We start from the raw sequence: 18,398 nt of genomic DNA, 5'->3' as shown, positions 1-18,398 counted from the left end.
ATTGGATAGATGTACTCCATCGCGCCGGAAAAGGTGGCTGTCTCTGAACCGTATCCTCGGGTGGCGAACCACCCTCCCACCGTGGGACAGCACCCACTTTGCCACCGCTCCGTTCACCTTTTTCCGGGCCTCATCAATCTGGCGACCATCCGCCATACCCCTCCAACACAATCTTGGCACCATCATGGAAAAAACCAACACACAATTGGTCCATGCCGCGGTCACCCTTGCCAGATCCTGTATCATGGCCCACCGCAGATCCAAGGATGTCCTCTTCCCCAAGTCGTTGCCACCTAGATGGACAACCAACACCTTAGGGACTCCATGCTTGCTGGCCTGACTCACTAACCTACTCCTCAGCTCACCCCACATCATTCCTCGCCAGCCAAGCCATCTGACACCCTGTACTCCAAGCAATGCCTGAGACCCTTCCGAGGCCACAAACCTGGCCGCCCAATAAATGTAAGAGTGGCCAACCACCCAAATGGTCAAATTGTCGTCAAACCATCCTGAAGGGAAAAAGAGGGGCAGAATTGATTACTAAGAGGCTTATTAATTGTTTATACTGAAGGATCTGCCAAAAAAGAAAACTTTAGATCTCGCTATTGTAGCAGTCACGGCCTAGCCGACTGCACCATGTTTCGTAGCCAATTTAAAAGCGCAATTAAAGACACAAAGGGGAAAGATCAAATAAAACAAACAAAATAAAAAAACAGGGGGGGGGGGTATAAAATGGGAAACACATGTAATAACTCAGCTGGAGGTGAAACGTAAAGACCTGCTGAGGGACTCTGATTAGACCAAATTAGCCGAATTGTAGATTAGAATTCAGTCCGTCAAGTCAGGCAAAAAATCGCAAATAACTCCAGACCCCCGCTGCCGACTCATGCCAGCAACGGCGAGTAGCTAATCCCTGAGTAGGATAAAAAAGGGGGAACACCAACAGACGCACAACACCATAAAATCACAGAACTGTAACAACATAATACATTGCAAATTTAAACAAAGCACCAAGCGCAAACCGACCTCTCAAGTGACGGGGCGAATATATCGTCTGTAACTTGACGACTTCCATCGCCCCACCGCTTGGATTTCAGTTCTGGAGCAACCCGCCGCAGCAGCCGACGTCGCTGCGCCTATGCGAAAGGAATGGGTACCGAAAGCAGTGGGTGGGAGGCCCAAGCCCGCCAAACAGCGACTCAGCATCCATCGAAACTGGTATTTCGTGACTGGCAGCCCATCATAATGCAATAGCCATGACCCCTCCTTAACGGGTCGCACCACCACGTATTGCCTTGCCAGCCCCACCGGGCAAACGCTCTCCTCCAGCGCTGGAACCATTGTAACCCAGCGTCCTCTCCCCACTTGATCCGTCTTGGAGCGTCGCAACCTGCACAGCAAGGACCTCTCACCCACTACTGCGTCTCCGACCAGCATGCGCGAATCTGCTCTCTTGGAAGGCGCTACCAACTCAGAAACTCGAAAGGCCCCGTAGTAAGCCATAGAGAACGCCAAACTAAACAAAAGCGTCTCAAACCTGGACGACGCGACTCGCCCTACTGCCTCGATGACGGCCGGCAACAACGCCGCATCGATGGGCCGCCTCCTATCCGGTGGCGACGGCGCGACTCGCGCCCACCCTTTCATTGCCTTCCGCAGAACCTCGCTTTTTGTTACGTCAGGGACGCCTCGCAGCTTGCAGAAAAACGATATGCCTGCCAAATACCGCGAAACCACTGCTCGTGACCTACCGGAGACGTACAGCTCCCACATAAAAGAAAGCATCAGCCGATGCCTGCTCTTACCTTGATGCTGACGCCCCTGGACAAACTCCTCCCATTCACTCCAAGCTTGTCCGTACACCTTGAGCGTGGCCGGCGCGATTGACCGCAACGCTAGACCCTCCAGTCCGGCCCGATCACCTGCCAAACATAACCAGGACAGTGAAAACCTTGCTCTTCGGCCTCAGGTGCCAAATCCCAAAATCTCTCCCACTGTCCACGCGACAACGCGTCTGCGATTCCGTTTTCCAAACCGGGCACGTGCTGCGCTCGGAACCATAGGTTCCTACGCAAGCATGTCAAAAGCAATTGCCCAAGTACCCGCAGTACCACTAGCGATTTCGCCCTCTGGTTATTAATCGCATGTACCACGCCCAGATTATCGCACCTGAACACTATGCTGCGGTTAGCTAACCGATCGCCCCAAACTTCCAACGCTACCATAATGGGAAAAAGCTCCAGCAGCACCAGATCTCTTGTAAGACCCTCGCTATGCCAGTTTGCCGGCCAAGATGCCGCGCACCACGATCCCTCCAGAAAACAACCGAATCCAGAGGCACCTGCAGCATCAGTAAAAAGCTGCAAACTCTCGCTGTCCACGGCTGGCGCTTGCCATATGCTCACCCCGTTGAAATCCTCCAGGAACGAAGCCCAGACGGCCAAATCCCTTTTTAATTCCGAGGACAATCGAATGAAATGATGCGGCCTGGCACACCCCGCTGTTGCCCTTTCGAGCTTCCGGCAGAAAACCCTGCCCATCGGTATCACCCGACAAGCAAAATTCAGCATGCCCAGCAAGGACTGCGCCTGCCGCAGCGTGACTTTACGCGAGCCGCTGAAACGGCAAATAGTTTCGCGGAGCTTTGACACTTTGTCTTGGGGCAGTCGACACTCTCCCGCCACGGTGTCAATTTCAATCCCCAAAAATGATAGACAGGAAGCCGGACCCTCCGTTTTATCCCTGGCTACCGGGACACCGAAGTGGTAAAAAAGGGCTCGTGTGCTAAACAGCAAGTCGCCACATCTTGTGTCAGTAGCCGGCCCCGCACACAGGAAATCATCGAGGTAATGTGCAATCCCGTGACCGCCAGACGCAGACTCCACGCACCAATGAAGAAAAGTGCTAAAGCGCTCGAAAAACGAGCATGAAACGGAACATCCCATCGGCAGACATTTGTCGATGAAATACTCCGCCCCAATCCGAAAACCCATAAAGCGAAATGAGTCCATCTGCAATGGCATTAATCTAAAGGCTGACTCAACATCAATCTTAGCCATGAGGGCCCCGCTCCCGTAGCTGCGGACCATCTCCAGCGCCTCGTCAAATGACTGATACACCACCGAGCAATGAGCCGGTGGTATTGCGTCGTTGACCGATGCCCCTGGCGGGTAAGAAAGATGCTGAATGAGCCGAAAAGCGCCCGGAGTCTTCTTTGGAACTACCCCGACCGGGGAGATGACCAAGTCATCCACCGGGGGTGACTTAAACGGCCCCTCCATCCTGCCCAACCTGACCTCCTTATCCACTTTCTCCCGTAACACAGACGGCAAGGCTCGGGCGGACTGAAGGTTCCTGTGCGCGCGCACTGACACTTCGCTTGCAACAGGCAAGCGAAAACCGAACTTAAAACCGTCTAACAAAAACTTTGCATCCCTTTTATTAGGATACAGACCCAACCATTTACCCATAGTTTCCAACTTAACTGGCGTTGGTGCTCTGCTGAGCGGTCCCGCTCGCGGCCTGCTTAGGGTAGGGTTGTTTCCCCCGATTGCCTTGTCGTCCCCCTTTGAAGCAAGAGGAGGCTGGGTGGGTTCCACCGCACTGCTGGCAAGAGTGGCGAAAACGACACTGTTTGCCAAATGAACATGTTCCGCTGTTAAAAGCGAAACATTTCCCCCGAGGGGCAGACCGCCCGCCGAGGCGAACGGCCAACCCGCCTGTCTTGGTAAATCCCCCGTCCGCGCCCGTTCCCTGCGCTGACGACCCCCCGCGGCGCCCACCCGTTCCCTGCTTCTGGGTCTCTTCCTCCCGCTGGGATGCCCGGGTCACTTTGAGCCAGACCTCCACGTCTTTGAACCCAAAGTCCATGACCCGTAACCCGTCCTGCTTCTCCCGAAACTCTTGGTCATATCGCCGCCATTCCGAGCCCGAGGATGTGCGCTGCATGTCGTGCACGAGATGAAGGTACCGGATGATATTCATGTGTTCTTCCGGCCTATCCTCCAAATAGCAAGCCGCAAACACCCAAAATCCGGCCAGCCAGTTATCAAACGACCTGAAAGCTTCCGCCCCCATGCCCTTCGTAGCGGCCGCCGCTTTGTAATCCTTCTTCATGGCCTTAGTCAAACCGAATAAGTCCACAAAGTCACCCTTACGTATCTTTTTGCGGCAGCTGTCTCGCAGCCCCCGCATAACTGCGGTGTACTCGCAGCGCACTACCCCCGGCAGGTCTCGCCTCTTCTTTGCCCTACGCTCCTCTTCACTAATTCGCCTGCGCCGCTTACGCCTTTTCTGCTGTTTTGCTGCCCTTTTGGCAAGTTTCTCGGCCTCCTTCCTTGCCCTAGCAGCACTATCAGCGTCGGACGCTTGCGACGCCAATGAGGAGGATGAGGAGGAGGACGAAGAGCTACGCGAACTCGAGCTTGCGGTGGAAATTGAAATAGACTGTACCAACTCACCGGATGCCGACGACCTCTCCGACCCGGATTGTTCGTCGTCTTCATTCCAATCGTCGTCATCCGCGAAGTCTGCCGAATCCCTTTCACCTTGGTCCTCTGTGGAAGACAAAACAAAAGAGGGCCCGGCCCGCGCATGCGGCGCACGCCGGGCACCCCGTGTGGAATGCGCAGTGACCGTGTTCCCCTGCCTCTCACGGTCTGATCCTAGCTCCAGCTCCGCCGCGGCAGCCCCCAGCTCTCGTCAGGCTCGTGCCACTCGCTGCGCCGCTGATGCCCTGCCATTGCCTGACCGCCTGCGTCCCGTAGCCTGGCCGAAATCCGCCGTCGCCCTAGGGGAGGCCACTGCAGCTAATGGCCCAAGAGCCTCCACCACCGTGGCCAGTGCCGACGCCATGGCCCCAGGAGGATCCCATGCGGCGCGACCCCCGGAGACGCCGCCCGAAGGACGACCGGTCCATGATTGAGCGCGAGCCCGCGCCCACCGACCGCCCGACGCGCCCAGGGGACCCTGCCCCTCATGCTCCAACCCGAAGGCAAGAGCCCCCCGGCCGGCCCAGCCGCTCTCCCTCTCCGATCCTTCCCCTTCCCTATCCAGGGAAGCAGAAGAATCCCCCGGTCCCGGGGAGGACCCGCTGTCGTGCGCAGCGGCCCGGGCCGCGGCCCTGCGGCCGCTGACCCATTCCCTATCAACCCTCCTGCCGCGGGACCCGCTGCGTCCTGCGACGGTCACAGGCACCTGCTGCCCCCCCGCGCGAGCTCCCCCGCGTGTCACCTGACCAGCGGAGAGTACACCCGCATGCTGCTGGCGGCCACCCCTTGCCGGTCTTGCTGTGCCCCCATCACTTAATGCCCTGTCCATGTGCCCAGCGCTGCCTCCCCGAGGCATCCGCTGCACCCCCCTAATATGGCCTCTCCCCCTGCCGAACTCCGGCAGCTGGGGAGAAGAAGAGGGTGACCTGAGTGAAGCTGGCGCCGCTGCGCGCGCACGTGCGCGGCCTGCGGCGTCCGGAGCGAGCGTGGGCGCGCGCGCACCTCGAGCGCGCGTCCCACGTCCTCCCGCCAACGGCCTCCCGGACTGCTCCTCTTCCCCGGCCGCCACGCGAGGCTCCTGAATAGTCCCCGCGCGGCGACCGCCAGCTCCCTCCAACGTCCTCTCCCCCCGCCCGGCCCGAACGGCCGACCGCGGCGAGGAAGGAGAGACAGTGTCTGCCGCTCTTGGGCGCCCCCGCGGCGCGTACGCGCGTGCCCGCGGGCGCCCGCCATGATCCCGGGCTCATCAGCTCCCGGCGGGGACGGCCGCCGCCCGCCGATGCTCGAGCGGCCTGCAGGGACCCCTGGTCCCCCACGCCGCCCCCGTCTGGCCGGAGTGCCCGACTCGGCACCCGGCGGCGAGTCCGCCCGGGCCCCGCCAGCGCTGCCTGCGGCCGCATTTGATGAGGCCCTAGGGGACGGAGCCCCGTCCCTCACGCCGCCCACCGCCGCCTCAGGGCCCGCTCTGCCGTCCGACCCACGGTAACGAGCCGGGGCCCTTAGCACGCGCTGGGGGCGAGCGGACATGCCCGCAGACACAAATACCGGGAGGGTTAAGTGAATAAAGGTGGCTGAATAACTGTAGGCTGTGGTGTGACTTGATCCTGTGACTGTGTGCACTGCAGTCCAGGTGCTTAGTGCATGAGCCACAGAAGCCTATCTGAATTAAATAACAAGGGGATACTGGAGAGGAGAGTACCAAAGACAGGGCACACTATACACCAGTGAACAGCAAGAGTCACCCAATAGAAAGATTTGCTGGCACTGCAGCACTTACCTAAACCAAATCACCAAGAGACTTAAGATGGCTTCACCTTCCCTATATATATCAAGCCCTCCCCCTAAAGAAGGCTGTACTTTCCTCACAGCTAGGTCCACCCCTCCCCAGATGTTTAACTCTTTTCTCTCCTATGCAGTCAATACTCTCTCCGTCTGCGAGTACACAAAGTCACAGTCTGCAAGTACATGAAGTCACAGTGTGGGAGTACATGAAGTCACATTCTGCAAGTACATGAAGTAACAGTGCGGGAGTACATGAAGTCACAGTGCGGGAGTACATGAAGTCACAGTCTGCGAGTACATGAAGTCACAGTGCGGGAGTACATGTAGTCACAGTGTGCGAGTATATGAAGTCACAGTGTGGGAGTACATGAAGTCACAGTGCGGGAGTACATGAAGTCACAGTGTGGGAGTACATGAAGTCACATTCTGCAAGTACATGAAGTAACAGTGCGGGAGTACATGAAGTCACAGTGCGGAAGTACATGAAGTCACAGTGTGGGAGTACATGAAGTCACAGTGTGGGAGTACATGAAGTCACAGTGTGGGAGTACATGAAGTCACAGTGTGGGAGTACATGAAGTAACAGTCTGCGAGTACATGAAGTCACAGTGTGGGAGTACATGAAGTCACAGTGTGGGAGTACATGAAGTCACAGTGTGGGAGTACATGAAGTCACAGTGTGGGAGTACATGAAGTCACAGTCTGGGAGTACATGAAGTCACAGTGTGGGAGTACATGAAGTCACAGTGTGGGAGTACATGAAGTCACAGTGCCGGAGTACATGAAGTCACAGTGTGGGAGTACATGAAGTCACAGTCTGCGAGTACATGAAGTCACAGTGTGGGAGTACATGAAGTCATAGTCTGGGAGTACATGAAGTCACAGTGTGGGAGTACATGAAGTCACAGTGTGGGAGTACATGAAGTCACAGTGTGGGAGTACATGAAGTCACAGTGTGGGAGTACATGAAGTCACAGTCTGGGAGTACATGAAGTCACAGTGTGGGAGTACATGAAGTCACAGTGTGGGAGTACATGAAGTCACAGTGCCGGAGTACATGAAGTCACAGTCTGCGAGTACATGAAGTTACAGTGTGCGAGTTCATGAAGTCACAGTCTGCGAGTACATGAAGTCACAGTGCGAGAGTACGTGAAGTCACAGTGTGGGAGTACATGAAGTCACAGTGTGGGAGTACATGAAGTCACAGTGCCGGAGTACATGAAGTCACAGTCTGCGAGTACATGAAGTCACATTCTGCAAGTACATGAAGTCACAGTGTGCGAGTTCATGAAGTCACAGTCTGCGAGTACATGAAGTTACAGTGTGGGAGTACATGAAGTCACAGTGCGGGAGTACAAGAAGTCACAGTCTGCAAGTACATGAAGTCACAGTGTGGGAGTACATGAAGTCACAGTGCCGGAGTACATGAAGTCACAGTCTGCAAGTACATGAGGTCACATTCTGCAAGTACATGAAGTCACAGTGTGCGAGTTCATGAAGTCACAGTGTGGGAGTACATGAAGTCACAGTGTGGGAGTACATGAAGTCACAGTGCCGGAGTACATGAAGTCACAGTCTGCGAGTACATGAAGTCACATTCTGCAAGTACATGAAGTCACAGTGTGGGAGTACATGAAGTCACAGTGTGGGAGTACATGAAGTCACAGTGTGGGAGTACATGAAGTCACAGTGTGCGAGTTCATGAAGTCACAGTGTGGGAGTACATGAAGTCACAGTGTGGGAGTACATGAAGTCACAGTCTGCGATTTCATGAAGTCACAGTGTGGGAGTACATGAAGTCACAGTGTGGGAGTACATGAAGTCACAGTGTGGGAGTACATGAAGTCACAGTGTGGGAGTACATGAAGTCACAGTGTGGGAGTACATGAAGTCACAGTGTGGGAGTACATGAAGTCACAGTGCCGGAGTACATGAAGTCATTGTCTGCGAGTACATGAAGTCACATTCTGCAAGTACATGAAGTCACAGTGTGGGAGTACATGAAGTCACAGTGTGGGAGTACATGAAGTCACAGTGTGGGAGTACATGAAGTCACAGTGTGCGAGTTCATGAAGTCACAGTGTGGGAGTACATGAAGTCACAGTGTGGGAGTACATGAAGTCACAGTGTGGGAGTACATGAAGTCACAGTGTGCGAGTTCATGAAGTCACAGTGTGGGAGTACATGAAGTCACAGTGTGGGAGTACATGAAGTCACAGTGTGGGAGTACATGAAATCACAGTGCGGGAGTACATGAAGTCACAGTGCGGGAGTACATGAAGTCACAGTGTGGGAGTACATGAAGTCACAGTGTGGGAGTACATGAAGTCACAGTGCGGGAGTACATGAAGTCACATTCTGTGAGTACATGAAGTCACAGTTTGGGTGTACATGAAGTCAAAGTGTACGAGTACAGAAAGTCACAGTGCGGAAGTACATGAAGTCACAGTCTGCGAGTACATGAAGTCACAGTGTGCAAGTACATGAAGGCACAGTGCGGGAGTTCATGAAGTCACAGTCTGCGAGTTCATGAAGTCACAGTGCGTAACTACATGAAGTCACCGTCTGCGAGTACATGAAGTCACAGTCTGCGAGAACATGTAGTCACATTGCGGGAGTACATGAAGTCACAGTTTGCGAGTACATGAAGTCACAGTCTGCGAGTACAAGAAGTCACAGTGCAGGAGTACATGTAGTCACAGTCTGTGAGTACATGAAGTCACAGTGCAGGAGTACATGAAGTCACAGTTTGCGAGTACATGAAGTCACAGTGTGGGAGTACATGAAGTGACAGTATGCGAGTTCATAAAGTCACAGTGTGGGAGTACATGAAGTCACAGTGTGGGAGTACAAGAAGTCACAGTATGCGAGTACATGAAGTCACAGTGTGAGAGAACATGAAGTCAAAGTCTGCGAGTACACAAATTCACATTATGCGAGTACATGAAGTCACAGTGTTGGAGTACATGAAGTCACAATGTGGGTGTACAAGAAGTCACAGTCTATGAGTACATGAAGTCACAGTCTATGAGTACATGAAGTCACAGTGTGAGAGTACATGAAGTCACAGTGTGGGAGTACATGAAGTCACAATGTGGGTGTACAAGAAGTCACAGTCTATGAGTACATGAAGTCACAGTGAAGGAGTACATGAAGTCACAGTGTGAGAGTACATGAAGTCACAGTCTGCGAGTACACGAAGTCACAGTCTGCAAGTACATGAAGTCACAGTGCGGGAGTACATGAAGTCACAGTGCGGGAGTACATGAAGTCACAGTCTGCGAGTACAAGAAATCACAGTCTGCGAGTCCATGAAGTCACAGTGTGGTAGTACATGAAGTCACAGTCTGCGAGTACATGAAGTCACAGTATGCGAGTACAGGAAGTCACAGTGCGGGAGTACATGAAGTCACAGTCTGCGAGTCCATGAAGTCACAGTGTGGTAGTACATGAAGTCACAGTCTGCGAGTACATGAAGTCACAGTACGTGAGTACATGAAGTCACAGTGTGGGATTACATGAAGTCACAGTCTGAGAGTATATGAAGTCACAGTGTTGGGGTACATGAAGTCACAGTGCGGGAGTACATGAAGTCACAGTATGCGAGTTCATGAAGTCACAGTGTGGGAGTACATGAAGTCACAGTCTGCGAGTATATGAAGTCACAGTGTGGGAGTACATGAAGTCACAGTGTGAGAGAACATGAAGTCACAGTGTGGTAGTACATGAAGTCAAAGTGTGGTCGTACATGAAGTCACAGTTTGTAAGTACATGAAGTCGCAGTGTGGGAGTACATGAAGTGACAGTCTGCAAGTACAAGAAATCACAGTCTGCGAGTACATGAAGTCACTGTCTGCGAGTACATGAAGTCACAGTGTGGTAGTACATGAAGTCAAAATGTGGGAGTACATGAAGTCACAGTCTTCGAGTACATGAAGTAACAGTGTGGGAGTACATGAAGTCAAAGTGTTTGAGTGCATGAAGTCACAGTCTGCGAGTATATGAAGTCACAGTGTGTGAGTACAAGAAGTCCATGGGAGTCCATGAACTCACAGAGCGGGAGTACATGAAGTCACAGTCTGCGAGTATATGAAGTCACATTGTGGGAGTACATGAAGTCACAGTATGCGGGAGTACATGAAGTCACAGTATGCGAGTTCATGAAGTCACAGTGTGGGAGTACATGAAGTCACAGTCTGCGAGTATATGAAGTCACAGTGTGGGAGTACATAAAGTCACAGTGTGAGAGAACATGAAGTAAAAGTCTGCGAGTACACAAAGTCACAGTATGCAATTACATGAAGTCACAGTGTGATAGTACATGAAGTCACAATGTGGGGGTACAAGAAGTCACAGTCTGCGAGTACATGAAGTCACAGTGACGTAGTACATGAAGTCACAGTGTGAGAGTACATGAAGACACAGTCTGCAAGTACATGAAGTCACAGTGTGGGAGTACATGTAGTCACAGTCTGTGAGTACATGAAGTCACAGTGCGGGAGTACATGAAGTCACAGTGTGGGAGTACATGAAGTCACAGTATGCGAGTTTATGAAGTCACAGTATGGGAGTACATGAAGTCACAGTGTGAGAGAACATGAAGTCAAAGTCTGCGAGTACACAAAGTCACAGTATGCGAGTACATGAAGTCACAGTGTTGGAGTACATGAAGTCACAATGTGGGAGTACAAGAAGTCACAGTCTGCAAGTACATTAAGTCACAGTGAGGGAGAACATGAAGTCACAGTGTGAGAGAACATGAATTCAAAGTCTGCGAGTACACAAAGTCACAGTATGCGAGTACATGAAGTCACAGTGTTGGAGTACATGAAGTCACAATGAGAAAGTACAAGAATTCACAGTCTGCGAGTACATGAAGTCACAGTCTGCGAGTACATGAAGTCACAGTGTGGGAGTACATGAAGTCACAGTGTGGGAGTACATGAAGTCACAGTGTGGGAGTACATGAAGTCACAGTGCGGGAGCACATGAAGTCACAGTTTGCGAGTACATGAAGTCACAGTCTGCGAGTACATGAAATCACAGTTTGCGAGTACATGAAGTCACAGTCGGGAGTACATGAAGTCACAGTCTGCGAGTACATGAAGTCACAGTGTGGGCGTACATGCAGTGACAGTATGGGAGTACATGAAGTCACAGTGTGAGAGAAAATGAAGTCAAAGTCTGCGAGTACACAAAGTCACAGTATGCGAGTACATGAAGTCACAGTGTTGGAGTACATGAAGTCACAATGTGGGAGTACAAGAAGTCACAGTCTGCGAGTACATGAAGTCACAGTGAGGAAGTACATGAAGTCACAGTGTGAGAGTACATGAAGACACATAAACATCTTAGTGATATTTGGTGGACCCCTTTCTTTGAAAGTAAAGCATTCATAACCAAGAACCAGAAATAACGACACTGAGACTTGAATTTTGGCAGAAAATTGCTAGCTATTTATTTGTCCCTAACCATTAGGAAACCTGTAAATAAAGAGATTAATTTAATATGCCGCTCCAGCTGGCATATGGTGGCGGCCCAAAAGAACGGCTCAATTAATCTAAATTAACCTTAAATAACTTAACCCTATAAATTTACTAAAAACTTACCATAAACCGGTAATAGGTGACAACTCAACCCCCACAGTGACTACCCACCGCTCCTGGGTGCCCTGCCGCTGCCTTCCCGGACGGGTGGTCAAGCGGCCATAAGTCGATGGAGGTGAGTGCACCTAAACCACAACAAACTGTAAAACACTACAGTTTTCCCTACAATACCAAACTGCCGTTCTTTTCCGCCAACAGCGAAAGACTCATCCCCAACAGTCTTTCGCACCGCCACCATAAACCTACCCTAACTCCTGCAAAGCGAAACCTAGATCCTCCAGAAAAAACATCATCCCCTCATTGGATAGATGTACTCCATCGCGCCGGAAAAGGTGGCTGTCTCTGAACCGTATCCTCGGGTGGCGAACCACCCTCCCACCGTGGGACAGCACCCACTTTGCCACCGCTCCGTTCACCTTTTTCCGGGCCTCATCAATCTGGCGACCATCCGCCATACCCCTCCAACACAATCTTGGCACCATCATGGAAAAAACCAACACACAATTGGTCCATGCCGCGGTCACCCTTGCCAGATCCTGTATCATGGCCCACCGCAGATCCAAGGATGTCCTCTTCCCCAAGTCGTTGCCACCTAGATGGACAACCAACACCTTAGGGACTCCATGCTTGCTGGCCTGACTCACTAACCTACTCCTCAGCTCACCCCACATCATTCCTCGCCAGCCAAGCCATCTGACACCCTGTACTCCAAGCAATGCCTGAGACCCTTCCGAGGCCACAAACCTGGCCGCCCAATAAATGTAAGAGTGGCCAACCACCCAAATGGTCAAATTGTCGTCAAACCATCCTGAAGGGAAAAAGAGGGGCAGAATTGATTACTAAGAGGCTTATTAATTGTTTATACTGAAGGATCTGCCAAAAAAGAAAACTTTAGATCTCGCTATTGTAGCAGTCACGGCCTAGCCGACTGCACCATGTTTCGTAGCCAATTTAAAAGCGCAATTAAAGACACAAAGGGGAAAGATCAAATAAAACAAACAAAATAAAAAAACAGGGGGGGGGGGGTATAAAATGGGAAACACATGTAATAACTCAGCTGGAGGTGAAACGTAAAGACCTGCTGAGGGACTCTGATTAGACCAAATTAGCCGAATTGTAGATTAGAATTCAGTCCGTCAAGTCAGGCAAAAAATCGCAAATAACTCCAGACCCCCGCTGCCGACTCATGCCAGCAACGGCGAGTAGCTAATCCCTGAGTAGGATAAAAAAGGGGGAACACCAACAGACGCACAACACCATAAAATCACAGAACTGTAACAACATAATACATTGCAAATTTAAACAAAGCACCAAGCGCAAACCGACCTCTCAAGTGACGGGGCGAATATATCGTCTGTAACTTGACGACTTCCATCGCCCCACCGCTTGGATTTCAGTTCTGGAGCAACCCGCCGCAGCAGCCGACGTCGCTGCGCCTATGCGAAAGGAATGGGTACCGAAAGCAGTGGGTGGGAGGCCCAAGCCCGCCAAACAGCGACTCAGCATCCATCGAAACTGGTATTTCGTGACTGGCAGCCCATCATAATGCAATAGCCATGACCCCTCCTTAACGGGTCGCACCACCACGTATTGCCTTGCCAGCCCCACCGGGCAAACGCTCTCCTCCAGCGCTGGAACCATTGTAACCCAGCGTCCTCTCCCCACTTGATCCGTCTTGGAGCGTCGCAACCTGCACAGCAAGGACCTCTCACCCACTACTGCGTCTCCGACCAGCATGCGCGAATCTGCTCTCTTGGAAGGCGCTACCAACTCAGAAACTCGAAAGGCCCCGTAGTAAGCCATAGAGAACGCCAAACTAAACAAAAGCGTCTCAAACCTGGACGACGCGACTCGCCCTACTGCCTCGATGACGGCCGGCAACAACGCCGCATCGATGGGCCGCCTCCTATCCGGTGGCGACGGCGCGACTCGCGCCCACCCTTTCATTGCCTTCCGCAGAACCTCGCTTTTTGTTACGTCAGGGACGCCTCGCAGCTTGCAGAAAAACGATATGCCTGCCAAATACCGCGAAACCACTGCTCGTGACCTACCGGAGACGTACAGCTCCCACATAAAAGAAAGCATCAGCCGATGCCTGCTCTTACCTTGATGCTGACGCCCCTGGACAAACTCCTCCCATTCACTCCAAGCTTGTCCGTACACCTTGAGCGTGGCCGGCGCGATTGACCGCAACGCTAGACCCTCCAGTCCGGCCCGATCACCTGCCAAACATAACCAGGACAGTGAAAACCTTGCTCTTCGGCCTCAGGTGCCAAATCCCAAAATCTCTCCCACTGTCCACGCGACAACGCGTCTGCGATTCCGTTTTCCAAACCGGGCACGTGCTGCGCTCGGAACCATAGGTTCCTACGCAAGCATGTCAAAAGCAATTGCCCAAGTACCCGCAGTACCACTAGCGATTTCGCCCTCTGGTTATTAATCGCATGTACCACGCCCAGATTATCGCACCTGAACACTATGCTGCGGTTAGCTAACCGATCGCCCCAAACTTCCAACGCTACCATAATGGGAAAAAGCTCCAGCAGCACCAGATCTCTTGTAAGACCCTCGCTATGCCAGTTTGCCGGCCAAGATGCCGCGCACCACGATCCCTCCAGAAAACAACCGAATCCAGAGGCACCTGCAGCATCAGTAAAAAGCTGCAAACTCTCGCTGTCCACGGCTGGCGCTTGCCATATGCTCACCCCGTTGAAATCCTCCAGGAACGAAGCCCAGACGGCCAAATCCCTTTTTAATTCCGAGGACAATCGAATGAAATGATGCGGCCTGGCACACCCCGCTGTTGCCCTTTCGAGCTTCCGGCAGAAAACCCTGCCCATCGGTATCACCCGACAAGCAAAATTCAGCATGCCCAGCAAGGACTGCGCCTGCCGCAGCGTGACTTTACGCGAGCCGCTGAAACGGCAAATAGTTTCGCGGAGCTTTGACACTTTGTCTTGGGGCAGTCGACACTCTCCCGCCACGGTGTCAATTTCAATCCCCAAAAATGATAGACAGGAAGCCGGACCCTCCGTTTTATCCCTGGCTACCGGGACACCGAAGTGGTAAAAAAGGGCTCGTGTGCTAAACAGCAAGTCGCCGCATCTTGTGTCAGTAGCCGGCCCCGCACACAGGAAATCATCGAGGTAATGTGCAATCCCGTGACCGCCAGACGCAGACTCCACGCACCAATGAAGAAAAGTGCTAAAGCGCTCGAAAAACGAGCATGAAACGGAACATCCCATCGGCAGACATTTGTCGATGAAATACTCCGCCCCAATCCGAAAACCCATAAAGCGAAATGAGTCCATCTGCAATGGCATTAATCTAAAGGCTGACTCAACATCAATCTTAGCCATGAGGGCCCCGCTCCCGTAGCTGCGGACCATCTCCAGCGCCTCGTCAAATGACTGATACACCACCGAGCAATGAGCCGGTGGTATTGCGTCGTTGACCGATGCCCCTGGCGGGTAAGAAAGATGCTGAATGAGCCGAAAAGCGCCCGGAGTCTTCTTTGGAACTACCCCGACCGGGGAGATGACCAAGTCATCCACCGGGGGTGACTTAAACGGCCCCTCCATCCTGCCCAACCTGACCTCCTTATCCACTTTCTCCCGTAACACAGACGGCAAGGCTCGGGCGGACTGAAGGTTCCTGTGCGCGCGCACTGACACTTCGCTTGCAACAGGCAAGCGAAAACCGAACTTAAAACCGTCTAACAAAAACTTTGCATCCCTTTTATTAGGATACAGACCCAACCATTTACCCATAGTTTCCAACTTAACTGGCGTTGGTGCTCTGCTGAGCGGTCCCGCTCGCGGCCTGCTTAGGGTAGGGTTGTTTCCCCCGATTGCCTTGTCGTCCCCCTTTGAAGCAAGAGGAGGCTGGGTGGGTTCCACCGCACTGCTGGCAAGAGTGGCGAAAACGACACTGTTTGCCAAATGAACATGTTCCGCTGTTAAAAGCGAAACATTTCCCCCGAGGGGCAGACCGCCCGCCGAGGCGAACGGCCAACCCGCCTGTCTTGGTAAATCCCCCGTCCGCGCCCGTTCCCTGCGCTGACGACCCCCCGCGGCGCCCACCCGTTCCCTGCTTCTGGGTCTCTTCCTCCCGCTGGGATGCCCGGGTCACTTTGAGCCAGACCTCCACGTCTTTGAACCCAAAGTCCATGACCCGTAACCCGTCCTGCTTCTCCCGAAACTCTTGGTCATATCGCCGCCATTCCGAGCCCGAGGATGTGCGCTGCATGTCGTGCACGAGATGAAGGTACCGGATGATATTCATGTGTTCTTCCGGCCTATCCTCCAAATAGCAAGCCGCAAACACCCAAAATCCGGCCAGCCAGTTATCAAACGACCTGAAAGCTTCCGCCCCCATGCCCTTCGTAGCGGCCGCCGCTTTGTAATCCTTCTTCATGGCCTTAGTCAAACCGAATAAGTCCACAAAGTCACCCTTACGTATCTTTTTGCGGCAGCTGTCTCGCAGCCCCCGCATAACTGCGGTGTACTCGCAGCGCACTACCCCCGGCAGGTCTCGCCTCTTCTTTGCCCTACGCTCCTCTTCACTAATTCGCCTGCGCCGCTTACGCCTTTTCTGCTGTTTTGCTGCCCTTTTGGCAAGTTTCTCGGCCTCCTTCCTTGCCCTAGCAGCACTATCAGCGTCGGACGCTTGCGACGCCAATGAGGAGGATGAGGAGGAGGACGAAGAGCTACGCGAACTCGAGCTTGCGGTGGAAATTGAAATAGACTGTACCAACTCACCGGATGCCGACGACCTCTCCGACCCGGATTGTTCGTCGTCTTCATTCCAATCGTCGTCATCCGCGAAGTCTGCCGAATCCCTTTCACCTTGGTCCTCTGTGGAAGACAAAACAAAAGAGGGCCCGGCCCGCGCATGCGGCGCACGCCGGGCACCCCGTGTGGAATGCGCAGTGACCGTGTTCCCCTGCCTCTCACGGTCTGATCCTAGCTCCAGCTCCGCCGCGGCAGCCCCCAGCTCTCGTCAGGCTCGTGCCACTCGCTGCGCCGCTGATGCCCTGCCATTGCCTGACCGCCTGCGTCCCGTAGCCTGGCCGAAATCCGCCGTCGCCCTAGGGGAGGCCACTGCAGCTAATGGCCCAAGAGCCTCCACCACCGTGGCCAGTGCCGACGCCATGGCCCCAGGAGGATCCCATGCGGCGCGACCCCCGGAGACGCCGCCCGAAGGACGACCGGTCCATGATTGAGCGCGAGCCCGCGCCCACCGACCGCCCGACGCGCCCAGGGGACCCTGCCCCTCATGCTCCAACCCGAAGGCAAGAGCCCCCCGGCCGGCCCAGCCGCTCTCCCTCTCCGATCCTTCCCCTTCCCTATCCAGGGAAGCAGAAGAATCCCCCGGTCCCGGGGAGGACCCGCTGTCGTGCGCAGCGGCCCGGGCCACGGCCCTGCGGCCGCTGACCCATTCCCTATCAACCCTCCTGCCGCGGGACCCACTGCGTCCTGCGACGGTCACAGGGACCTGCTGCCCCCCCGCGCGAGCTCCCCCGCGTGTCACCTGACCAGCGGAGAGTACACCCGCATGCTGCTGGCGGCCACCCCTTGCCGGTCTTGCTGTGCCCCCATCACTTAATGCCCTGTCCATGTGCCCAGCGCTGCCTCCCCGAGGCATCCGCTGCACCCCCCTAATATGGCCTCTCCCCCTGCCGAACTCCGGCAGCTGGGGAGAAGAAGAGGGTGACCTGAGTGAAGCTGGCGCCGCTGCGCGCGCACGTGCGCGGCCAGCGGCGTCCGGAGCGAGCGTGGGCGCGCGCGCACCTCGAGCGCGCGTCCCACGTCCTCCCGCCAACGGCCTCCCGGACTGCTCCTCTTCCCCGGCCGCCACGCGAGGCTCCTGAATAGTCCCCGCGCGGCGACCGCCAGCTCCCTCCAACGTCCTCTCCCCCCGCCCTGCCCGAACGGCCGACCGCGGCGAGGAAGGAGAGACAGTGTCTGCCGCTCTTGGGCGCCCCCCGCGGCGCGTACGCGCGCGCCCGCGGGCGCCCGCCATGATCCCGGGCTCATCAGCTCCCGGCGGGGACAGCCGCCGCCCGACGATGCTCGAGCGGCCTGCAGGGACCCCTGGTCCCCCACGCCGCCCCCGTCTGGCCGGAGTGCCCGACTCGGCACCCGGCGGCGAGTCCGCCCGGGCCCCGCCAGCGCTGCCTGCGGCCGCATTTGATGAGGCCCTAGGGGACGGAGCCCCGTCCCTCACGCCGCCCACCGCCGCCTCAGGGCCCGCTCTGCCGTCCGACCCACGGTAACGAGCCGGGGCCCTTAGCACGCGCTGGGGGCGAGCGGACATGCCCGCAGACACAAATACCGGGAGGGTTAAGTGAATAAAGGTGGCTGAATAACTGTAGGCTGTGGTGTGACTTGATCCTGTGACTGTGTGCACTGCAGTCCAGGTGCTTAGTGCATGAGCCACAGAAGCCTATCTGAATTAAATAACAAGGGGATACTGGAGAGGAGAGTACCAAAGACAGGGCACACTATACACCAGTGAA

General features: G+C 54.5%; 1 protein-coding gene across 1 annotated transcript in view; it reads right to left on the bottom strand.

Annotated features, from left to right (window-relative positions):
- The window catches only part of LOC135053269 (aspartate and glycine-rich protein-like), a 50,518-nt gene extending 33,486 nt beyond the window's left edge, over nt 1–17,032 (bottom strand). Inside the window, exons 1-3 of the mRNA XM_063957467.1 lie at nt 16,924–17,032; nt 16,639–16,734; nt 4,461–4,556 (exon numbers count right to left, since the gene is read on the bottom strand). Coding sequence (XP_063813537.1) covers nt 4,461–4,556; nt 16,639–16,734; nt 16,924–17,032 — 301 coding nt within the window. The remainder of the gene's footprint in view (nt 1–4,460; nt 4,557–16,638; nt 16,735–16,923) is intronic.
- Between the last annotated feature and the right edge of the window lie 1,366 nt (nt 17,033–18,398).

Source organism: Pseudophryne corroboree, chromosome 1 (assembly GCF_028390025.1).
Source record: "Pseudophryne corroboree isolate aPseCor3 chromosome 1, aPseCor3.hap2, whole genome shotgun sequence".
NCBI lineage: Eukaryota > Metazoa > Chordata > Amphibia > Anura > Myobatrachidae > Pseudophryne > Pseudophryne corroboree.
This window is presented reverse-complemented; position numbering and strand designations above follow the sequence as displayed.